Source organism: Mastigoproctus giganteus, chromosome 2 (assembly GCF_048544385.1).
Source record: "Mastigoproctus giganteus isolate SK-2022 chromosome 2, ASM4854438v1, whole genome shotgun sequence".
NCBI lineage: Eukaryota > Metazoa > Arthropoda > Arachnida > Uropygi > Thelyphonidae > Mastigoproctus > Mastigoproctus giganteus.
In genome coordinates this window covers 175,189,824-175,214,186 of record NC_143576.1, presented here as the reverse complement: position 1 = coordinate 175,214,186, position 24,363 = coordinate 175,189,824, and the positions used below count along the sequence as shown (strand labels likewise).

Below are 24,363 nucleotides of genomic sequence, written 5' to 3'. Positions count from 1 at the left end.
TATGAGTGCAGAATTTTATTTATATTATTATATATGTGTTCTGTGAAAGGCATTGCATGAAAAATAATAATTAAATTTCAAAAGGTAACAGCACAGACTCCATGTATATTTGAAAATTAAATATTTTATTGAATATTAACCAGAAATAGAAAAGATAACTTATTACACAAAAACAGTTTTTAATGCAGCTAACTAAAATTTCAGTAAAAATGTATTTGAATGTTTTGGATTTGCTTTGGGATACTGTGCTCAAGACAAGTTGCTGTACAGCAGAGATGACTGGACTCTTCCGAGACAGGTTTTTAAAATGGACAAAAAATACTACATAAATATAAACTTAGGTTTACAACCTGCCTTGGAAGAGTCAAGTTATCTCTATACAGGTAACCCTTGTATAACACAGTAGTTTGGTTCCTACAAAATCTCATGTAATGTAAAACCATGTTATATGGGACTAAAGAACCAGTACAAAAAGGAGGGGGTGGGGTTATGTTCCAAAAACTAACAAAAATACACCATATATATATATATATATATATATATATATTTTTTTTTTTTTTTTTTTTTAATAACTATCAGAAACTTAATTTTTATAATAGTAGCAACTTAAATAGTAATAACTGAACAAACTGTTATATTTATATGTCAGATAATGTATGTTCATTTAATTTTCTTCCTCTTCATCGCCGCTAAGCACAGTCTCTTCTGCAGCATCTAGATTTCGTGTACCTTCTGCTCTCTTTAAAAGTCACAAATTGCATGCTTTGAAGTCACAATTTTTTATGGTCTCAAACAAGGACAAGTTCAATAGCACAGAACCTAACCCAGGGATCTCCCAACAAAATACAGTGGACCCACACTTTAAAGATATAAAGCACAAATTTAACTTTATGACCTTACCTATCAATTAACAAAGTTAAATGATATGTGAAAATTGGAAGAACATTTTCCTGTTAGCAAAATAAAAATAAATTTGTGCTTACGCACATAGCTTAATTAATACTTACTGTAATATGTATGTACTAACTAATTGATATTTCTGTTCACTGACTTTTTTTTTTGTTATAAAATTTAAAACAGTATAAAAGATAAGCAATTAATAACAAAGAACACTGCATGCGCAAGTCAAGTTGCAACAAACACAGTACACACAAATGAGATACGGAGTAATGAGTTTCTGAAAATTTGTTTTTTATATGATTGAATATTTCATGGAAGGGGAAACGCATTTCACCATAATAGCGTGAAAACCACACAATTCCAGCTATCGGTACTATAACAAATGCTAGTTCGAGTTTACTACCTGTTTATGCCGACCAGGCTAGCCGGGTGGGTAAAGTGCCTACCTGGGCAACCCAAAGGTTGCGGGTTCAAATCCCGCCTCGGGCTTGGATCAAAGTACTGCAAAAACCTTGGGAGGTGCATTATGGCCACAGATGCCGATGCACCAACAACTACCAAAAAAAACTACCTGTTTATAATTGATTACACTAACAGAAAAGACCAGTAAACTGGAAACTGCAACAGATTTTTTTTTTTTATTGTTTTATGGTAGTGACCTCCAGAAGTGTGCTTTGGAAAAATATCACAAAGGCTATAACGACTAGCGGGTCAACAGCAGGGATTCACAAAAAGGAATGGAAATGTTGAAAATTACATCTAACATAATAGCAGAGTTTTTCCCACACAAAACTCAAAAATACCGTGTTATGCAAGATTTCCTGTAATTCTCAAACCGTGTTATATAAGTACCGTGCTGTGCAAGGATTGCCACAATTTATCAATTGTGTTAGAGCAAAACCATGTTGTAGAAGTACCGTGTTATACGGAGGTTGCCTGTAGTATAGTAACTTACCTTGATAATGAAATACCAAAGATAGATTTGAATCATCAAATTCAATTGAAATTTTATTTAGTTAATTGACTAAATCTGTATGTAGGAAATCCTCTAATGGTTAATGAGAAAGAAATTCCATAATCTGCAAATATACATGGATTCTGTGTCTTTTTTTTACATTTTGAAATTTATTAGTTTTATTTATTTTTTTGTGCTAGTGGAGTGTGTCTTTCCCCTGTTTCAATCCAATTTCATTGTCATGTTGTTAGTTGAGATTTCTTAATTGGCTAGGGCCCTGGATTCTTCATGCTAAGTATGTCTGTTGTAGATGCTTGGTTCTTGAAGTTTACTTTGTTGAAATGGAATGCTGAACATGCTGCTGTTTGTATTATGAAACCTGGAACACTAGTATCCAGTAAAAAACAAACACACACCCCCACAAATATACAAAATCATGCATCTGTAAAGATGAGGTGATGGTGATTTTTTGTGGACCACACAAGGAACTTCTGGCTTATATTACTAGACTTTTTTTTTTTTTTATTATTTTTTATGAAAACCCCAAATGCGAGAGGTATTAGAACCTACAGTACTTAGTACCGTGCTTGGGTTGGAGGTTGAGAAGATGAAAGAAGATATTTGTTAACATTAGACTTGAACTTTAGTAGACTGTAATTTTCAGGAAATACGTATGAAGGAAGGTTGTTCCAGAAAATGGCAGTTGAATGAATAAACGAGGCAGAAGAGAAGCTGGTTCTGTAAGTTTGAAGTTGGACAGTAAATGGATGTTGACTGGTGGCAGCACGTGTTCAGACTGTTTTGAAAGAGGGAGCGGGAATTATAGAAGCCAATTCAGAAGAACAGTGCCCATGGAAGTATCTATAGAAAAGACATGCAGCAGAAACAGTACGTCTATGAGACAGTGTGGAGAGACTATTAGAGAGGAGTCATTAATTAATATAACTGCCCTCTTCTGAATGGAATCTAGGAGCCTGAGAGAGGTTTTTTGGGGGCACTGCCCCAGATGCGGGAACAATATTCCATGGTAGTGCAGATCTGCGATTTGTACAGAGTGAACAGCTGTTTGGAAGAAAAGTAATGCAGAGAACGAAATAGAAAACCATGTTTTTTAGATGCAGAGGAAGCAATATTTGTAATGTGCTTGTGCCAAGAGAGATTAGAAGTCAGGGTAATCCCCAAAAGAGATATATCATTTTGCCTAGAAATCAGAGTGTCACCAAACATAAGCATAGGAGCAAAAGAATCCTTTTTGTGAGATATAAGACAAGACTGAGTTTTAGAAGGATTGAAATCAACTAAGTTGTCTTTGCCCCACTGGAGAATTACCTGGAGATCGGCATTTAAGGAACTTGAAGCTGATTGAGCAGGGCAAAGTTTTTCAAAATGGAAGGTGGAATGCAATGTGCTATCATCGGCAAAACTGAACAGGATTTCAAGTCAGTGGAAGACAGTCATTAATATACAAGAGGAAAAGAGTAGGGAAAGAACTGAACCTTGGAGGTTCACCAGCATTAGTGGAGAAGTTAGAAGACAGAGAGCCATCTACCATCACCTTCAGTGAGCAATTAGAGAGAAAACTGGATAACCAATTACAAAAAACAGTTGGCAAACCATAAGATGCCAAACACAATCGAAAGCCTTTGAGATGTCAAGAGCAACTGCTTGTTTCACCAAACTTTTCCATTGAATTTGTCCATTTATGGACAAATTCAATGGAAAACATAATGACGATCGTTGATCAGGCAGAAGGTTTCTAGGCAGTTTAAGAGTTGGCAGTTAATTAATTTCTCCATTACTTTAGAAAGAGTAGAAGTAATTGCAATGGGACGATAATGATGGGAGGGACTTGTTACCCTTTTTAGGAACTGGCTGGATATGAGCAAATTTCCAAGCAAATGGAAAAACACTTTTGGAATAAGAAAGTGAAAAAAGGCAGCAAAGAACAGGAGTAAGTTCAGGAGCACAAGTTTTGAGAACAAGTGGAGAAATACCATCAAGACCTGGAGCTTTTTTAGCATCGAGATTCTTCAAAATCCTTCTGACATCCTTTTGACAGAAGACCATAGGAAGCATTGAATGGAGCGTGTTGGGAATGGAGGGAGGTGTTTTTACCAAGATCATTAATACATGAGTTGGAAGAAAAATGGGATGCTAGCAGGTCAGCTTTATCCTTGGCTGAAGTGACAACAGAACCGTATGGTTTTGACAGAGGTGGGAGCAGAGATGAGCAAAAGTTGCGGCCAATAGCTTTGGCAAGAGACCAGAATGCTCGGCTACCATTGGGGCAAAAGCAAGTTTTCTACTCTTAGCCTGTTCTAAATCTAATTTGGACTGATTAATGACTGCTTTACAATTGTTGCGAGCTTTGGTGTAGGCAGAAAATGAAACTGAAAAATTGGAAAAAAGCCAATTACGATATGCAACGTTCTTCTCTTGAACAGCCTTAGCACATTTATTAGAAAATCAAGGTTTAGATAAAGGACGAGATTTTAAAGTGGAGTGTGGAATAATGGATTCCATTCCTACAAGAATAATTTCACTGACACGATCTGAGCAAACATTGACATTGGAAGTTTTGAAACAGTAATCCGACCGAGGAAAAGAAGCCGACCGGACTAGCCAGGTGGGTAAAGTGCCTGCCTGGCAACCCAAAGGTCGCGGATTCAAATCCCACCCACCTCGGGCTTGGATCAGAGTAAAATGCAAAAACTTTGGGAGGTGCATTATGGCCGCAGAAGCCGATGTGCCAACAACTAACAAAAAAAAAAGGAAAAGAAGAAAAGAAATCTCGCAGGTCATCCCATTTTGCATTCTTGTAATGCCAAACAATATGAGGTTGGGAATAGCCATGAGATAAAGGCTCCATTGGAGAAGAGACAATCACCAAGTTGTGATCTTAGGTGCCTAAAGGACCACTCACTTCAACTGTATACTTAGAAGGGTTGTTTGTGAGATAAAGATCAAGTGTATTGGCTGTATGGTTAGGATTGTCTGGTATTCTTGTAAGTAAATGAACTCTCTGTGCAAAGTCATTAGAAATTACAAAATACAGCATCTCGACCAGCTGGGTCGGTGTGACTCGAAAACGGAAGTCATCTGGAGTTGTGAACATTAAAATCACCAAGGAAAATTACCTCACTGTTAGGAAAGTTGGACTGGAGAAAGTCAAGTTGCAAATAGAGGAAGTCAAAGAACTCTAAGGAATTAGTGGAGTTGGGAGAACAGTAGAGACAACAGATGAATTTGACAGAATGAGGTAGAGAGAAGATCGAAAAGAGGAGATTCCAAATTACCAAGTCTCTGACAAGGAATATCAGAACAGACATATGCACAAGTACCACCTTTGAGGGAAAAGGAATCATACAGCGAATAATTTGGGCAACTGAGATGAGCAGTAGTTGAATCAACCAATAATTGAGATTCTGTCAAGAAAAATACATGGGGTTTGGCAGACTGCAAGTGGAAATGGACATCGTTGAGATTAGAATTGAGACCACATATTTGTGAAATGAACTAGGAACTGGTTCAAGTGGCTCTTGTTTTTTGTAACAGTCCTTATGAACTTTCTGAGATGGGATCCACACCAATCATATCTTAAAAAAAAAAAAAAAAAAGTATAGTCAGCACATCCTATTCAGCCGTTTTCCTGCCCATCATCTCTGTCACCAGTCCATTTGTGCCACAGAAGCTTCCGGAACCACTAAGCTACAGAAGTGCTAAACATAAAATGTTCAGGACCCTATCCTGTCAAAAATTCCCATTGAACAACTGGATGGTGAGATCCCTTTCTTTTGTTCACGTACTTAGTGAGCACCTGTGGTCTTTCCTTGCAAGTGTTAAGAATTGTAGACACTGCTACCTGCTTCCACTGGTCATAAGTATTTTTACATATTTGTGAAAATATGTAAAATATGTAAAAAGTATTTTTGCCTTATATTGTGCAACATTCCTATTCTTTTGAACATAATAGCTATTTTAGTCCCTGAAGAAGGTGCTGTAACGTAAACCTTTATGTAACTCTAATTTAAATTCCAAGTTAATAATTTGAAGTTTAAGTTTTGTTACCTACTGCACATTTGTTTTCATCCTGCTAAATTTCATTCACTGTTTGTCATGATTTGATGTCAGGTTTAGATTTTTTTTTTAACCTGTGAATAGATAGTAATGACTTATTTTTATGAAGTGAATTGCAGTGGACTTCTGATTATTCGGGTGATTGGGAAATAGATTTTTTTGGATAATCAAATCCTCAGAAAAATTAAAAAAAAAAACTGAATTTAAACTGAATAAAACTAAATTTTTTTCATCCATAGTTTTATTCATACTTAAAGTATACTACAGTGTGAGGTTTAATAAAAACATTTATGTAAATTTCAAAGCAGCTTGTCGGTGAGAATGGCCTATCCTTGTTATTCCATGCAGTCCAGTAGAAGCTCATTATTAAATCTGACACTAGCATTTTTACATAATTATCAATGAGCAACAAATGTTTGAATTTAAAAAAACTGAGAACAATGTTAAAGTTACATACAAAATGTAAGCAAACAACATGTGTAATGGATCCCAACATTTATTTTTGTTATCTTACAATCTGTAAGGTAATAAAAAGATACCATGAGCCATAGATGCCCTAGTTAATTGGCCCTTGAGTAATTGAGACTGCTATATTTTTATACCTTTCTGTACAGATACATATTGCTTGCTACACACATTATGAATAATGGATATTTAAAAATAAAAATTGTTTTGAATTTTTTAACTTCAGGGAAAAAGATATTCATTTAAGAAAGAAAGAAAAAAAAACTGTATGACATGATGATTAACAGTATTATTTTTATTTGGATTCTCATCAGATTAATGCCCTCTTTGAATACTACCGTTCACTTGCACAGAAGGAGAAATTAGAGAAGGAACGCAAAAAGCTCAGCCAGCGTTGTGGTTATCTGCATTTCTCTGTAAGTAATCTTTCTTTAGCAGTTCAATTTAAAATCTAATGAGAACAACTGCTATTGTGTTTGTTTTCATTTAATTTTCCAAGTTTATTTGATCATATTTTAAGTATAAAATATCAGTTAGAATATTTGCATACTGAGAGGGAAAATAAATTGATAATTTAAAACTTTCAATAAATATTAACTATGGTATTATTATAAGTGTATTCTAGCAGTAAATATGTATTTTATAACTATTCTTATGGTATCTGATGCATGAAGCCTTTAGCAGTTAATAGGAGGAATGAGGAGAAACTACTTCCTTGGAGCATAACATATGAATAGAATTACATATTTTGTTGAAAAAGGAAAATAATGACATTCTCTTTTTAGTCTTGGTTTACCTGACTGCAATTGTACCTTCCTGATAATCTGAGGGGTGATTTGGAAATAAATTTGCCTGGATGATTGAAATCTCAGACAATCTGCAGAATGAAAGAAAAAATCTTAAATGTGACAAAAACAATAAATTTATGTGATTCGGGCAGTGGGGATCCAACACAATGTCAACTCGTGGTCTCCTAATAAAGTGGCCAGTTAATAGCTTCACATTCACATTTCAAACTTTCATAAATGGGAAAGCCTTATAGCTGATCAGAAGAAATTGTCAAACACCTGAAGTTAACAGAAATAAACAGAGAAAAAAATTATTAGTATTATTTATTAAAAACAGTGTTTTATTTATATACTATACTGCCTGACTGTTTTATTAGAAACATAGAGGTTTGGACTATATGTAGAAATTAATACAGAGATATAAATCAAAGAGGTCATGTGATATATAGAATAAAGCACTTAGCCATGTGATCCAACTAGTGTCCAAATGAGTTCTCCAGCACTAGGAAAAAGACAGGATCTAGTAGTAGTAGTAGTGGCACATGATGCAAGAAAGCAAGTGTAGGAGCTTATGCAGCATCAGCCAAAAAAAAAAAAAATCACACCATTCCCTCCAAATGCCTGTCCAGTTCCTCCTTAAATTTATTTAACCTATCAACTTCTACAACGACAGATGGAAGTTTGTTCCAGCAATTAACCACCCGCTGGCTAAAGGCAAATTTCCGCACATCTATTCTACATCTGTCCTTTCTTAATTTGAACTTATGTCCCCGTAGGTTGGTAATCTGAACAAGTGGAAGGATCCCATCAGAATTCAGCGTGCTCAACCCATTCAAGGCCTTATAGACCTCAATCAGATCACCACGCAGGTGCCTAGTCTCCAGCCACTGCAATTTGCAGAACTTAAGCCTCTCTTGGTAAGAGAATCCCTTCATTCCCCTCACCAATCGTGTTGCTCTTCTCTGTACACGCTCAAGCAAATCTACATCCTTCCTAAAATGAGGCCTCCAGACCTGTACGCAGTACTCAAGGCGTGGCCTGACCATTGCCTTATACAGAGGGACAATCACCTCCTTTTCCCTGCTAGCAAAATTCCTATATATCATTGACAAAACCCCATGACCCGCCCTAGCAGCCTGTCTGCACTGCTCAGAAAACTTCATATCTGACTGCACAATTACTCCCAGGTCTTTTTCATTTTCTACCACCTTAAGTGTAGTACCACACAGTTGGTACGTTTCTCTGGGGTTACTTCTACCCATATGCAGTACTTTGCATTTGTCAAGGTTGAATTTCAGTTGCCACTTCTTAGCCCATCTGCCCAAATTATCTAGATCCTGTTGCAGTAGCACACTGCCATTACTGTCATTAACAACCCTGCCAACCTTTGTGTCATCTGCAAACTTCGACATTAAGCCTGATATACCTTCATCAATATCATTGATAAATACACAAAACAACAGTGGACCCAACACCGAACCCTGTGGGACTCCACTAATAACATTAGTCCACGAAGAGCAGCACCCATTGATTACCACCCTCTGTCTTCTCCCACTTAACCATCCTTTTATCCATTGTAGCAACTTACCCTTAATACCATTCTGCTCCAATTTGTACAGTAGTCTTCCATGCGCAACAGTGTCAAAAGCTTTCCTGAAATCCAAGTATATGATATCAAAATTATTTTTTGCATCCAGTTCCTTTGTGACCACATCATAATAACCAATCAAATTTGTCAGACAAGACTTTCCCTTAACAAACCCATGCTGTGTTTGAATTATTGCTGCAGTCTTGTCTAGATGATCCTGCAATGCATCTTTAACCAGCGACTCCATTATTTTACCCGGAACAGAAGTTAAACTAACTGGTCTGTAATTACTCGTGTCACCCTTCGATCCACCTTTGTGAATTGGGGACACATTTGCACATCTCCAGTCCGTGGGAACCTCCCCTGAGTCCAAGGATGCTCTCATAATTATGGCTAAGGGTTTGCTTAGTTGCTTTGCCGCCTCCTTTAAAATAACTGGATAGATCCCATCCACCCCAGGTGCCTTTCTTATGTTTAACTTCAACAATTTCTCCTCCACTTTGCTCTCAGTTATTACAAAATCATTAAGCTCACTACTACAATTTGATAACCTTCTTCCATTTTCAAATTGTAATAATTCCTCATGTGTGAATGTAGATGCAAAATACTCATTCAGTTTGTTTGCTATATGAGCAGGATCATCAACAGTCGAACCATCGATGTCAAGTGGACCAATCATATTCATCCCCTTCCTTTTAGAGTTTATATAAGTAAAGAAATCCTTGCTGTTTTTCTTAGCATCTTTTGCCAAAGATTTCTCGTAATCCGCCTTCGCCTGCCGAACCTCCTTTGTGACCTGATTACAGACTAGCTTATATCTGCCACAGGCTTCTGCGTCACCTGATAATTTATATGCATCCCATGCATTTTTCTTCTCTGTCACGAGTCTCATTAGTTCATTTGATAACCATTTAGGCCTAAACCTTGAACGATATTTCTTAATCGGTATATAAAGTCTAGTAGCTTCCACGATTAATTCTTTGAATGCTTCCCACTTAGAATTTACTGTTTGTAACATCGTCAGTTGATCCCACTGTACAGAATTTAAAAACTGTCTGAGACCACTGTACTCCCCTTTACGGAAGCAAAAACCCTTTCCTTTACCCCTGACGGTAGTTACCTCTTTGAGTAAATCCCACTTCAGCACACTGTGATCACTGCCACCTAGTGGTTCCTTTATCTGCAAATTCTTAATACACGAATGATCACTGCTGATAACCAGATCAAGAGTGTTACTTTCTCTGGTTGCCTCTCGAACATGCTGCTGCAGAAAACAATCATCCAATAACTCATGGACTTCCAAAGAGGCGTGATTATTGGTGCATGTTTAACAGGTGCTGCAACAGTGAGGACAACTTCACCTGTTGAACATTCAAAGACTAATATCATTCAGGTTTTTAATAGCTAACAAAAAAATTGTTGCTGCAAAACAACTTCAAAGAGATGCAACAGCAGCCTAAAATATAAGGTGATAGACTGAAGTGCTCATCTGTAGCAGATTTTCAAGTGTAATTGTTTCTAAATTGTCAGATCATTTAACCTCTGCATTTAATGCAAGAACATTAGAAGACATCATTACCCTCACCACATGAAGACTCCTACAACGAATGCACCATAGAAATAGGAGACCTTTATGGAAGGTATTTATTTTGGACAGCTGGAAAATGTGGCTTTGGCCAGGAACACACAAGGACTGAGGCGAATCATGTGGTCCAGTTAATCCCAATTTATGCTTTTCAGCACTGACAGAAGAATGCACATAAAGAGGAAATCACACAAGGCACTGGAACCATCCTCTTGTGTAGAGAGAGAGAGAGAGAGAGAGACTACTTATGAACTGATAGTGACATGCCCTGCTTTGAACTGAATATAAAGGGAAACAAATCTTCCCTTTATATTCAGTAAAACTACTGAGACATAACTGCTCTTCTGTCAGCACACACAAAAAAAAAATTCTTTTCATTTGATTCAATGCTGCGTTTGTCACTTTGAGTTCATTCTTTGAATTTGAGTTAATTTAAAGCAAAGGTAAATACATATTTACAAACATGATTCACATATATATATATGTATTTATTTGCCTGTTTATTAGTGAAATAGATAAAAAAAAAAAAAAAATGTGGACAAAACAGTGATGATTAGGAATAAAATTTGTAGGAAAAAAAGTTAATTATTGACTATATTTTGAATCCACTTATTCTAAACAGTCTTAGTCATTGTGTCAAAAATATGGGGACAAAACTTGTGAAGCTACTTATTTTTAGCCCATGTTCCAAAAGGGAAGGGAGTGATGCTATTTTTTTTTAAAAATCTTATAGCCCATATTTTAAAAACAAGATTGGAATGACTTATTTTAGAATTTTTTGCACACAAAATATAGCCGACCGGGCTAGCCGAGTGGGTAAAGTACCTGCTTGGCAACCCAAAGGTCGCGGGTTCGATTCCCGCCTCGGGCTTGGATCAAAGTACTGCAAAAACCTTGGGAGGTGCAATATGGCCACAGAAGCCGATGCGCCAACAACTACCAAATCAAAAAAAAAAAAAAAAACACAAAATATATTCCAAAATATATCCCCCTTCCCCTGGTGTTTCATAATTATTCCATCAACATGGCAATGCAGGGAACTGAACTGACTTGACATACCTATGATAATGTCAAAAGTACAAAAAGAAAGTAAAAAATTAAAGTGTAAATGTCAGTTGCCATTTATATTTTCCTTAGTTTTTATATATACAGTAGAGCATCAGTTATCCGGAATAATTAATGTCAGACATCTTCCGGATAGCAAAATTTTCCAGATAATCAAATGTAAGATAAAATTAAATTATTTCTGTTATAATGTATTAAGGTAAAAGAAAAGGACTTTAAATAGCGTGAAAAAACTGAATTTATTTAATTTAAAAACAATAATAATTAATACATAAAAATTTTACTGCAAATTTTGTGGAAAAAAATTTAAAGTAATTTTTTAAAATTAATGTTTGATCATTCCCCTCCCCCCCCCCCTCCCCGTTTGTTGTGACCTTTTGTATTTGCTGCAAAATATCTCAAGGCACTTAATAATATTAATTTTGGTTATATCACATTCTTCCTGGTTTTCTACCCATTTCAGCGATGTTTATTTTTGCTGACATTTTACCATAAAAACACTAAGAAAAATAATAAATTTTTCTCAGTAACAACTTTCTAAATAACAGTAACAGTTTCAGGCTGATATTATTCTTATCAAATCAGGAGCTAAACTAAACATAATATGAAATTAAGAGAACAAAATATATCATGGAAATTGGGTCACATGGAAGCGAATGACTAAACTATCACTCATGGTTTCCAAGATAACCCATTAATCTTAATCCAACACACGTCACCAGATATATGACATAAAAAAAACAGACAGAAATACTCTCACAGAATAATAAACATTTGTCTCAAGTACTACCATTAATAAAGAAGAAAAATCAAACCCACTAAATACTGGTTTTCTTTCCATTAGCATAGGCAGTGGCAAACGATATAAGAAATCAAGCTTATTTAGCATCAGCCAAAAAAAAAAAAAAAAAAAACCTCCCAGTTCACTTATTCATTTCTTCCAATAGTTTATCTAGTTCTTCCGCAAACGTCCACACATCTATTTTGCAACTGTCCAACCTCAATTTGAATGTACGTCCCCCTGTGTGTAGTCTGAGCAAGAAGAATCCCATCAGTATTTAGCTTGCCCAATCTATTCAAGCCTTAAACACCTCAATCAGATTCATCTCACAGGTGCCTAGTCTCCAAACACTGCAATTTGCAGAACTGAAGCCTTTCCTTTGTTCTGCTCATCAATTTCGTTGCCCTTCTCTGTACTCATTCCAGCAGCTGCACATCCTTCCTAAAATGAAGTGCCCAGACCTTTATGCAGTACTCAAGATGTGGTCTGACAATTGCCTTATGCAATGGGATAATGACCTCCTTATCCCTGCTATCAAAATTCCTGTATATCATTGACAAAACTCCATGAGCTGTCCTAGCATAGCAGCCTGTCTGCATTACTCAGAAAACTTCATTAGCATTAGTAGAGGCATATGATGCAAGAAAGCAAGCTTATGCAGCATTAGCCAAAAAAAAAAAAAAAAAAAACCACTCCCATTTCACCCCTCTGTTCGTTCGAAATACGTGTCTAGCTGAGCCTTAAATTTATTTAGGCTATCAACTTCCACAACAAGTGATGGAAGTCTGTTCCACCAACCAACTACCCGCCGACCGGGCTAGCCGAGTGGGTAAAGTACCTGCCCGGCAACCCAAAGGTCGCGGGTTCAATTCCCGCCTCGGGCTTGGATCAAAGTACTGCAAAAACCTTTGGAGGTGCAATATGGTCACAGAAGCCGATGTGCCAACAACTACCAAATCAAAAAAAAAAAAAAAAAAAAAAAAAAAATCAACCAACTACCCGCTGACTAAAAGAAAATTTCCGCACATCTATCCTACATCTGTCTTTCCTCAATTTGAATTTATGTCCTCTCAGGTGATTATTCTGAGCAAGAGGAAGAATCCCATCGGCATTGAGCATGCTCAAACCATTCAAGGCTTTATATACTTCTATCAGATTACCTCGCCGGTGCCTAGTCTCCAGACACTGTAATTTGCAAAACTTAAGCCTTTTTTCGTAAGTGCAACCCTTTGTTCCATTCACTAATCTTGCCCTTCTCTGTACTTGTTCCAGCAGCTCTACATCCTTCTTGAAATGAGGCCTCCAGATCTGTATACCGTACTCAAGGTGTGGCCTGACCACTTCCTTATACAAGGGAATAATCACCCCCTTATCCCTGCTAGAAAAATTCCTGTATATCATTGACAAGACACCATGAGCTACTCTTGCAACCCATCTGCACTGCTCAGAGAACTTCATATCTGCCTGCACAATTATCCCAGGTCCTTTTCATTCTCTACCACTGTCAGTGTAGTACCACAGAGTAATAAGTTGCTCTGGGGTTACTGTTTCCCATTCATATCTGACTGCACAAATACCCCTGGTCTTTTTCATTTTCCACTACTCTGAGTGTAGTACCATGTTGTTACGTAACAACATGGTACTACACTCGGAGTAGTGGTACATTGTTACGTAAATCCAGTTGTTACATTACCCTGAGGTTACTACTACCCTCATGTAGTACTTTACATTTATCAACGTTAAACTTCAATTGCCATTTCTCAGCCCATCTGCCTAACTTTTCTAAATCCTGTTGCAGCACCATCTGTCATTAATCACCTTGCCTACCTTTGTATCATCTGCAAACTTGGACATTAAGCTTGATATTCCTTCATCATCATTGATGAATAAGAAAACAATAATTAGCCAAACATCGAACTCAGAGGAACTCCACTAATAATATTAGTTCATGAAGAGCAATGCCCATTGAATACCACTCTCTGCGTTCTCCCACGCAACCATCCCTAGGCGCCTCCATAGCCAGGTGGGAAGGAGCAGCAGTGCATAGCACACGCTTCTTGATTAGACCGGGGTTCGAGCCCATCACCACCAAATACGGAGGATGCGGAAGGGTTCAATGAATGACCACCACATATCCCGGAGCAATATGGCCTTAGTTGCTAATACTCCTAAAAACCAAATAACAACAACAACATCAACCATCCCTTTATATAACAGCAACTTGCCCTTACTGCCAAAATGCTCCAGTTTGTACAGCAGTCTTTTATGTGCAACAGTATTAAAAGCTTTCCCGAAATCCAAGTATATGATATCAAAATTATTTTTTTTGTATCCAGTTCATTTGTGACCACATCGTAGTAACCAATCAAATTGGTGAAACAAGATTTCCCCTTAACAAACCCATTCTGTGTTTGAAGTATAATTGCAGTCTTGTCTATATAATTCTGCATTACTTCTTTAACAAGTGTCTCCATTATTTTCCCTGGAACAGAAGTTAAACTAACAGGTCTGTAATTACTTGTGTCACCCTTTGATTGCCCTTTGTGATTTGAGTATACATTTGCAGCTCTCCAGCCTGCAGGGACCTTCCCCAAATCAAGGATGTTCTTGTAATTATGGCTAAGGGTTTGCTTACTTCCTTTGCTGCCTCCCTTAATATAATTGGATAGATCCCATCCACCTGAGGTGCTTTTCTTATGTTTCACCAATTAGCTTCACCAATTTCTTTTCCAATTTCCTCTCAGTTATTACAAAGTAATTTAGCTCTTTGTTAGAGTTTGATAAACTTCTGGCATCCCCTTCCCTAAAGAATTTTTCGTGTGTGAATATAGATGCAAAATACTCATTCAGTTTGTCAGCAACCTGAGCAGAATCATCAACAGTCAAACTATCGATATCGAGTGGACCAATTTGATTCGCCTTCCTTCTAGTGTTTACATGAGTAAAGAAATCTTTGTTGTTTTTCTTTGCATCCTTCACCAAAGATTTCTTGTAATATGCCTTCGCTTGCCTGACCTCCCCTGCTTGATTACAGACTAGTTTGTGTCTACCATAGGCTTCTGTGTCACCTGATAATTTATGTGCATCATCTCATGCACATTTCTTTTCTGCCACAAGTTTCATCTAACATTTGTTGAGACCTATACCTTGAAGAATATTTCTTAGTTGGTATTAACAGTCTAGAGCAGTTGTGTCCCAACCTTCCCCATACAGGGGCCACATTCAGAGTTAGATTTGTTTCATGGGCCACACTGAGTGATTTGAGAAAAATTAGTGTGTTACATTTTCAATGATGGTACTGCACATACACTTTTGCGCAGCCACCAAGCAAAGGGTGCTTCATAATTAAAGTCCGGGAACATTTTGATAGCACCTTGTATATACAGATGCTTCTGGTTGGGCCTGGGCATATTTGATACAAAAAATATATAAAAGAAACAGAATTCATGATACCAACACATGGCTTTGTTACTTCAACACTCGCACATATTCGCCGCAACGAGTGCCATAGTCTTTTAAATTTGTTTGTTTCAACTTATTTTAGTATTGAATGCACACAGTTCTTGAAATACTTAACAAAATATTTAAGATTCTGTTTTAGTTAACTTCCTGCGCAGCCCATATAAAAATTATTTTCAGGCTGTTGGTTGGACACCACTGGTCTAGAGCTTCTATGTTTAATTCTTTGATTGCTTCCCATTTAGAATTTGATCATGGTAACATCATCAGTTGGTCCTACTGTACAGAATTTAAAAATTGTTTGAGACCACTGTTGTCACCTTTACAAAAGCAAAACTCCTACTGTTACCCTTGGTGGCAGTTACATCTTTAAGTAAATTCCAAAGTCAAGACACTGTGATCACTGCCAATTAGTGGTTCTTTTATCTGCAGATTGTTAACGCATGAAAAATCACTGCTGATAATCATATCAAGAGTATTACTCCCTCTTGTTACACTCTACATGCACTGTTTCACAGCATGTGGGCTGTACTTTCAGGTTTAATTCAGGACCTGACAACAGTGAAAAAAAGTGTCTAAACACGTGCCCGGTTCCAAACAGCTAAGAAGTTAGGTTGTCTGAATTTTAAAAAAATGGCTTTGGAGTTAGTAGTAGTGGTAAATGATTCATGAAAGCAAGCTTAAAACAAAGAAAAAAGAAACCCTGCATGCTTCATTTGGCTATCACCTTTTAATAATATGGCTAATGTTTCCTTAAATTTCTTCATACTAGCCACTTCCTCAAAAAAGCAAGTAATTGATTGCTTTAACAAACTATCACCCAGCAGTAGTTTGTTCCAGCAATCAATTACTTGCTGACTTAAAAGCAAATTTTCCCACACATATTCTGCAGCGATCCTTTGTCATTTTAAGTGTACGACCCTTTTTGTGTGTGTGTGTGTGTGTGTGTGTGTGTGTGTGTGTGTGTGTGTGTGTGTGTGTGTGTGTGTGTGTGTGTGTGTGTGTCATCTCTGCTCAAGTGTATAGTTTCCAAGCACTTCAGTTTGAAGAATTGAAGTATTTTGTGGTAAGTGCACTTTGTATTCTTGATTAATCTGATTTCTCTTCTCTGCATCTATTCCACATTTTTCTTAAAATGAGGCTTCTAGACTTGTATGCAGTAGTACTAAGCTGCAGCCTAACCATTGCCTTATACAATGGGATAATCATCTCCTTGTTCCAGCTGGCAAAGTTGCTGTGTCATTGACAGAACCTCCATGAGCTATTCTACCAGCCTGTCTACACTATACACAGAACTTCATGTTGTACTGTACAGATAACCCCGGATCTCTTTTGTTCTTCACTACCTAACTAGTATGTTATTCCGGGATTACTGCTGTCCCCCGTGGTAATACAAGGTAATTTCCTTACCTTGTATTTATCACTGTTAAACCTCAATTTCCACTTCTAAGCCCATCTGCCTAATTTTTTAGTTCTTGCTTCAGTAGTATGCCTTTATTGCTCTCATTAACTTCCCTTCTGACGTTTGCAGCATCATTAACCTCCTTCCAACAAGGAGGTTAATGATGCTGCAAACTTAGGGAGACAGTAAGCTTGATATGCCTTCATCAATATTGTTAATAAATATTGTAAACAGTAAGGGGGACCCAGCAGTGAACCCTCACTGCTGAGGGTTGAATGAATTACTCACAGCAGTGAATCCTCACTGCTGAGGGTGAGTTGAATGAATAAATGAGGAAGAAGAAAAGTTGGTTCCATGAGTTTGACATTGGGATGCTGACTGGTTTTGGCACGTGTTTAGACTGCTTTGGGGGGGGGAGAGGGAGAGAGAGAGAGAATTATAAAAGCCAATTCAGAAGAACAGTGCTATGAAAGTATCTATAGAAAAGGCCCATGACAAAGTGAACAGACTGATAGAGATGGCTCACTAATAACCTAAATGCCCTCTTTTGAATGAAATCAAGAAGCCTCAGAGAGTGTTTTGGAAACACTGTCCCAGATATACACCCCACCATGGAAGAGTATTCCATGGTGGGGTGGATTTGTGATTTGTACAGTCAATAGCTGTTTGGAGGGAAATGAACACTGAGACCGAAAGAGAAAACCCAGTTTTTTAGATGCATAGGAGGCAATATTTGTAATGTGCTTATGCCAAGAGAATTTGTATTTTGGAATAATATGCAAGTTTTTTTTTTTTTTTTTTTTTGCACCGACTGCTTCAAAACTGTGCATAAAAGGCAGAAAACTGTATTATATGCAAATGTTTTATCATTTCAAAGTTCACAACGGTTAGTTGATTAACAATATTTATTTCTAATATAAGCCTTTTATTATATTATCAGGATAAATATGGTATCTCTGCAGTTGTTGCACGAAAATTGGCTGGAATGTCACCAAGCTCTCTTGGGTAAGCAGATATCATTATTTCTTTTGAAATTCTAGGTAATTTTTATTTCTTTTAAGATTCTTGGTATTTTCAGATGTAAAATGTAGCTCTTGTAAAGACCTCAGATTCAGCAGAACTTCATTTAATTTGTGAGTTTTATATTGAAATACTAATTAGTTAAGAAATGGAGGAATTGCCTCTATGATGTCTTGTAGAACACTTCAGTGCTGATACTCTCCGTTGTTGGATGACTATACAAATAGTTTACATGTATTCCACACCCTCGTAGACAAAATCAATGATCCAGTGCACCACAGATCCTGTGATCATGACCCCTGGTCAAAAAGCCCTGTCTGCTTCAGGGAAGTAACAAAATTCTTTAGTTTCTTAATGTTTCAGAGGAGTCTTAATGTTTTAATATTAGTTTTTAAAGTGTTAAAAGTATGGATTCATTATTTATTTGGTTTTAAAAGCATTTAAATTCTTTTTAAACTATGGACATATTGTATTCTCTCACTGAAAGATTAGGGTTGGTGAATCAATGTATTTTGGGGTCAGCGAGCCTCCGATTCTGTGGTGCATTGGATCATTGATTTTGTCTATGAGGGTGTGGAATACATGTAAAATATTTGTATAGTTATCCAACAACGGAGAGTATCAGCACTGAAGTGTTATACAAGACATCATACGGGTAATTTCTCCATTTCTTAACTAATTGATTTATAACGTAGAACGTATTGAGCCTTTGCTGCTCTGTTATCTATTAATTAAAATACCAAATAAAATCAAGTTTTCATATAGACATATCTTTCTAGATATTGTAGATAGCCATGCAGAAAATTGTGATTGCAAACTATTATTCTTAAAAAGAACATGCCCTTTCCTAAAATTGAAATGTGTAAGAGATATTTATAATGGAAGATGCTCCCTTCCTCCCAATTAAATGCATAACTAAAAGTTTGTTTAGAAATAGTCTTCAGCTTTAAAAGTGGCAAATGATACAAGAAAGCAAGCTTTATACAGTATCAGCAAGGGAAAAAAAAAAAGACTCCTCCCATTTCACCTATTCATTCCCTCCAATAGATTGTCTAGTTCTTTCTTGAATTTATTTAAGCTATCAACTTTTCTACAATGACATATGGAAGTTTGTTTCAGCATTCGATCACCTGCTGGCTAAAGTCAACTTTCTGCAAATTTATTCTGTAACCATCTTTCCTCAATTTGAATTTGTGTCCCCTCATGTGGGTGCTCTGAGCAAGAGGAAGAATCTCATCAGCATTGAGCCCAATCCATTCAAAGCCTTAAACACCTCAATCAGATCACCTTGCAGATGCCTAGTCTCCAAACACTGCAGTTTGCAGAAATAAAGCCATTCTTGGTAAGAGCACCTTTTCATTCTGCTAACCAGTCTCATTACCCTTCTCTGTACTCGTTCCAGCAGCTCCACATACTTCCTAAAATGACACCTCCAGATCTGTATGCAGTACTCAATGTGCGGCCTGACCATTACATTATACAATGGGATAATCACCTCCTTATCCCTGCTAGCAAAATTCCTGTATATCATTTATTATAAAACCCCATGAGCTATTCTTACAGCCTGTCTGCAGTGCTCAGAAAACTTCATATCTGACTGCACAGTTACCTCCAGGTCCTTTTCATTCTTCACTTCCCTGAGTGTAGTACTGCACAATTGGTATGTTACTCTGGGGATATTGCTACCCATACACAGTATGGTTAGCAATATCCCCAGTTGAAAACTTCAGTTGCCACCTCTCAGCTCATCTGCTCAACTTTTCTAGATCCTGTTGCAGTAGCATACTGTCATTAACAACCCTGCCAACCATCGTATCTTCTGCAAACTTGGACACTAAGCCTGATATACCTTCATCAATATCATTGATAAATACAGAAAACAACAATGGGTGCAACACCGAACCCGGGGGGACGGGGACTCCACTAATAACATTAGTCCACGAAGAGCAGTGTCCATTGATTACCACTCTCTGTCTTCTCCCACTCAACCATCCCTTTATCCATTCCAGCAACTTGACCTTACTGCTACGCTGTTCCAATTTGTACAACAGTTTTTTATGTGCAACAGCATCAAAAGCTTTCCTGAAGTCCAAGTATATGATATCAAAATTATTTTTCTCATTCAGTTCTTTTGTGACCACATATTATCCAATCGAATTGGTCAAACAAGATTTTCCATTAACAAACCCATGCTGTGTCTGAAATATAATTGCATTCTTGTCTAGATGATTCTGCATTACTTCTTTTACCGGTGACTTCATTATTTTTTGCTGCAACATAGTTAAACTAACAGGTCTGTAATTACCCATGTCACCCTTAGATCTCCCTTTGTGAATTGGGAATACATTCACAGATCTCCAGTCCATGGGAACTCCCCAGAATCAAAGGATGCACTCATAATTATGGCTAAGGGTTTACTTACTTCTTTCAGTGCTTCTGTTAATATAACTGGACAGATCCCATCCACCCCAGGTGCCATTCTTATGTTTAACTTCAACAGCTTCAATTTCATGTTTCTCTCAATTATTACAAAATAATTTAGCTACCTGTGAAAGTTTCATAAACTTCCAGCATTCCCTTTCCTAAAATGATCATTCAGTTTGTCAGCAACCTGAGAAGGATCATCAATAGTCAAATTAGCATTAGCATTAGTAGAGGCATTTGATGCAAGAAAGCAAGCTTATGCAGCATCAGCCAAAAAAAAAAAAAAAAAAAAAACCCACTTCCACTTCACCCCTCCGTTCGTTCAAAATACCTGTCCAGCTGAGCCTTAAACTTATTTAGGCTATCAACCTCCACCACAAGGGATGGAAGTCTGTTCCACCAACCAACCACCCGCTGGCTAAAGGCAAATTTCTGCACGTCTATCCTACATCTCTCTTTCCTCAATTTGAATTTATGCCCTCTCAGGTGATTATTCTGAGCTAGAGGAAGAATCCCATCAGCATTGAGCATGCTTAAACCATTCAAGGCTTTATACACCTCTATCAGATCACCTCGCTGGTGCCTAGTCTCCAGACACTGTAATTTGCAAAACTTAAGCCGTTCTTCGTAAGAGCACCCCTTTGTTCCATTCACTAATCTTGTTGCCCTTCTCTGTACTCGTTCCAGCAGCTCTACATCCTTCTTGAAATGAGGCCTCCAGACCTGTATACAGTACTCTAGGTGTGGCCTGACCATCGCCTTATACAATGGAATAATCACCTCCTTATCCCTGCTGGAAAAATTCCTGTATATCATTGACAATACTCCATGAGCTACTCTTGCAGCCCGTCTGCACTGCTCAGAGAACTTCATATCTGCCTGCACAACCACCCCCAAGTCCCTTTCATTCTCTACCACTGTCAGTGTTGTACCACAGAGTTGATATGTTGCTCTGGGGTTGCTGTTTCCCATGTGTAGTACTTTACATTTGTCAATGTTAAACTTCATTTGCCACCTCTCAGCCCATCTGCTCAACCTTTCCAGATCCTGTTGCAGCAGCATAGTGTCAGTAGTGTCCTTGACAACCCTGCCAACCTTTGTATCGTCTGCAAACTTGGACATTAATCCCGATATACCATCATCAATATCATTTATAAATACAGAAAACAATAATGGACCCAACACTGAGCCCTGAGGGACTCCACTAATAACATCAGTCCACGATGAGCAGTGTCCATTGATTACCACTCTCTGTCTTCTCCCCCTCAACCACCCCTTTATCCATAGCAGTAATTTGCCTCCAATGTCACACTGCTCCAATTTGTGTAGCAGTCTTCCATGTGCCAAGTCTACCAAATAATTGATATCAAGTGGACCAATTTGATTCATCCCCCTTCCTTCTAGTATTTACGTAAGTAAAGAAGTCTTTGCTGTTTTTCTTTGCTTGCCTGATATTTTTTGTGACTTTATAACAGACTAGTTTATATCTACCATAGGCTTCTGTGTCACCTCATAATTTATATGCATCCAACTCGGGTTTTCTTCTCTGCCACGAGTTTCATCACTTCGTCTGATGTCCATTTAGCCCTATACTGTGAAGAGTACTTCTTAGTTGGCATGAAATGCCTGATAGTCTTATTCTGATGATGTCATTGTTTTTATAACCATGATAGGTTCAGCACTAACTGGATAAAATGGAAAAGTAGAAGCCTTTTTTTATCCAGCCTTATGAAAAATTCTTTGCATCATTTGCATGATTTAAATTTAGATCTCTCCAATTAGAAAGCCCATACATATCAACTGTATATCTGTGGCAAATGGTTGGATCTTTCTGTTCAATTAATTTGTTGGAAATGTTTTATCAAAATATACTAAGGTAATTAAAGTATATTTTGATGAGCATTTAGTTTGTTCCGATTAAAAATTTGTTCTCTTGGCTTTCCTCATCAGATGTCAACTTTTATAATATCTGAAGTTGTCAAGTATTGAAGTTGGTAGTTGTCTTTTAAAAGTTCATGCACTAAGCTAATTTTTTAAGTTGTAAGAGAAGAGAATTAACATTGCTTCTATGTCAGTGCATGAGTCATTTGAATTTCATTAAATGCATACTATCTGAGTTTTTTTATGCAGGATTCCTTTGGAAGTTTTCTAAAATGCAAGCAGCAGTTTCTTCAATAAAGATTTTTTTCTTCACTGCTAAGTTAAATCATGAAATAAAGGAATTCTTTAAAATTACTAACTGTAACCCCACTTAATTTTCCTTTCATTGTGAACTCTTAGATTCCTCAGCTATTATTTCTCCATCCAAGATTTCTTTTTGAATGTGGTATGTATGCATTTGTCCACTCTGATATTCTTAGTCAGAAATTTCCTAACCTAGAATGTAATTTTTTTCCTGTTTTAACTTTTACTCATTTGGTAGGTGTATCAATCTCTTAACTGTACAGGTGATTAAACCTTTGACTTTCTTTAATATTACCTCATAACAACAGAATTATCTACCTTGGTGATTTTAATGCTTATATTGCTTCTGATCAAACTAATAATGTATAACTTAAAAGACAAGATTTGGGAAACATTCCTGCAAGAATAATTTCACTCACACTATCTGAGCAAACATTGACATCAAAAGTTTTGAAACAGTAATCCAACCAAGGAAAAGAAATCTCTCAGGTCATCCCATTTTGCATTCTTGTAATGCCAAACAATACGAGGTTGGGAATAGCCATGAGATAGATAAAGGCTCCATCGAAGAAGAGACAACCAAGTTGTGATCTGATGTGCCTAAAGGCCCTCTCACTTCGACCGTGTACTTAGAAGGGCTGTTTGTGAGAAAAAGATCAAGTGTTGGCTGTATGGTTAGGATTGTCTGGTATTCTTGTAGGTAAATGAACAATCTGTGCAAGGTCATTAGTAATTGCAAAAGCCTCAGCATCTTGACCATTTGGGTTGGTGCGATTAGAAAATGGAAGCTAGCTGGAGTTGTGAACATTTAAAATCACCAAGGAAAATTATCTCACTGTTAGGAAAGTTGGACTGGAGAAGGTCAAGTTGCAAAGAGAGGAAGTCAAAGAGCTCCAAGTGATTAGTGGAGTTGGGAGAATGGTAGAGACAACAGATGAATTTTACACAATGAGGTAGAGAGATTTTAAGCCAGAGAAGATCGAAAAGAGGAGATTCCAAATTACCAAGTCTCTTACAGGGAATATCGGAACGGAAATATGCACAAGTACCACCTTTGATGCAAAAGGAATCATACAGCGAATAATTTGGGCAACTGAGTTGAGCAGTAGTTGAATCAACCAATAACTGACTGAGATTCTGTCAGAAAAAGTACATGGGGTTTGGCAGTCTGTAATCGGAAATGGACATCGTTGAGATTAGAATTAATTCGTTTCACATATATTTGTGAAACGAATTAGGAAGTGTTTGGGAGGTTTTGATCTTTTCGCAGATAAGCTTACTCTATTAGTTTGACAATTCATGGTGTATTCAATATTAAGAAAAAGTGGGTGGGACATGCTGTGGACATTGTGCTTTCGTCAAGCGGTTCCTGTGGTTTCCCACAAATCCGCTTTGAGTACTGTGTGATGTAGGACAACATTGCAAGGCCAGTCAGTGTGAGTTATGTGTGAGTAGTGTGTTGTTTGTGTTGTTTGACTGGCCTCTTAGTTACCGGGAGGCTCGATCACCATGGTAGGAGCCTCTCAGCATCCATCCACCGGCACGAGGAGCTGGGCCAGGAAGGTAGGAATGCCTGATGGGCTCTCTCCCCACTTGCAAAGCAAGAAAGGAGAGAGGCAAAGTTAGAGGAATGGAGCGAGTTGGACAGGAAAGGTAATATAAGGGGAAGG

At 37.4% G+C, this 24,363-nt stretch overlaps 1 protein-coding gene across 2 annotated transcripts in view; it reads left to right on the top strand.

Moving 5' to 3' along the window:
- DCTN4-p62 (dynactin subunit 4) overlaps window positions 1-24,363 on the top strand; it is a 92,785-nt gene that overhangs the window by 18,085 nt on the left and 50,337 nt on the right. For both annotated transcript variants that reach the window (XM_090368794.1, XM_090368795.1), the window contains 2 exons: window positions 6,712-6,813; window positions 18,006-18,070. In XM_090368794.1, the coding sequence (XP_090224920.1) occupies window positions 6,712-6,813; window positions 18,006-18,070 (167 nt within the window). The remainder of the gene's footprint in view (window positions 1-6,711; window positions 6,814-18,005; window positions 18,071-24,363) is intronic.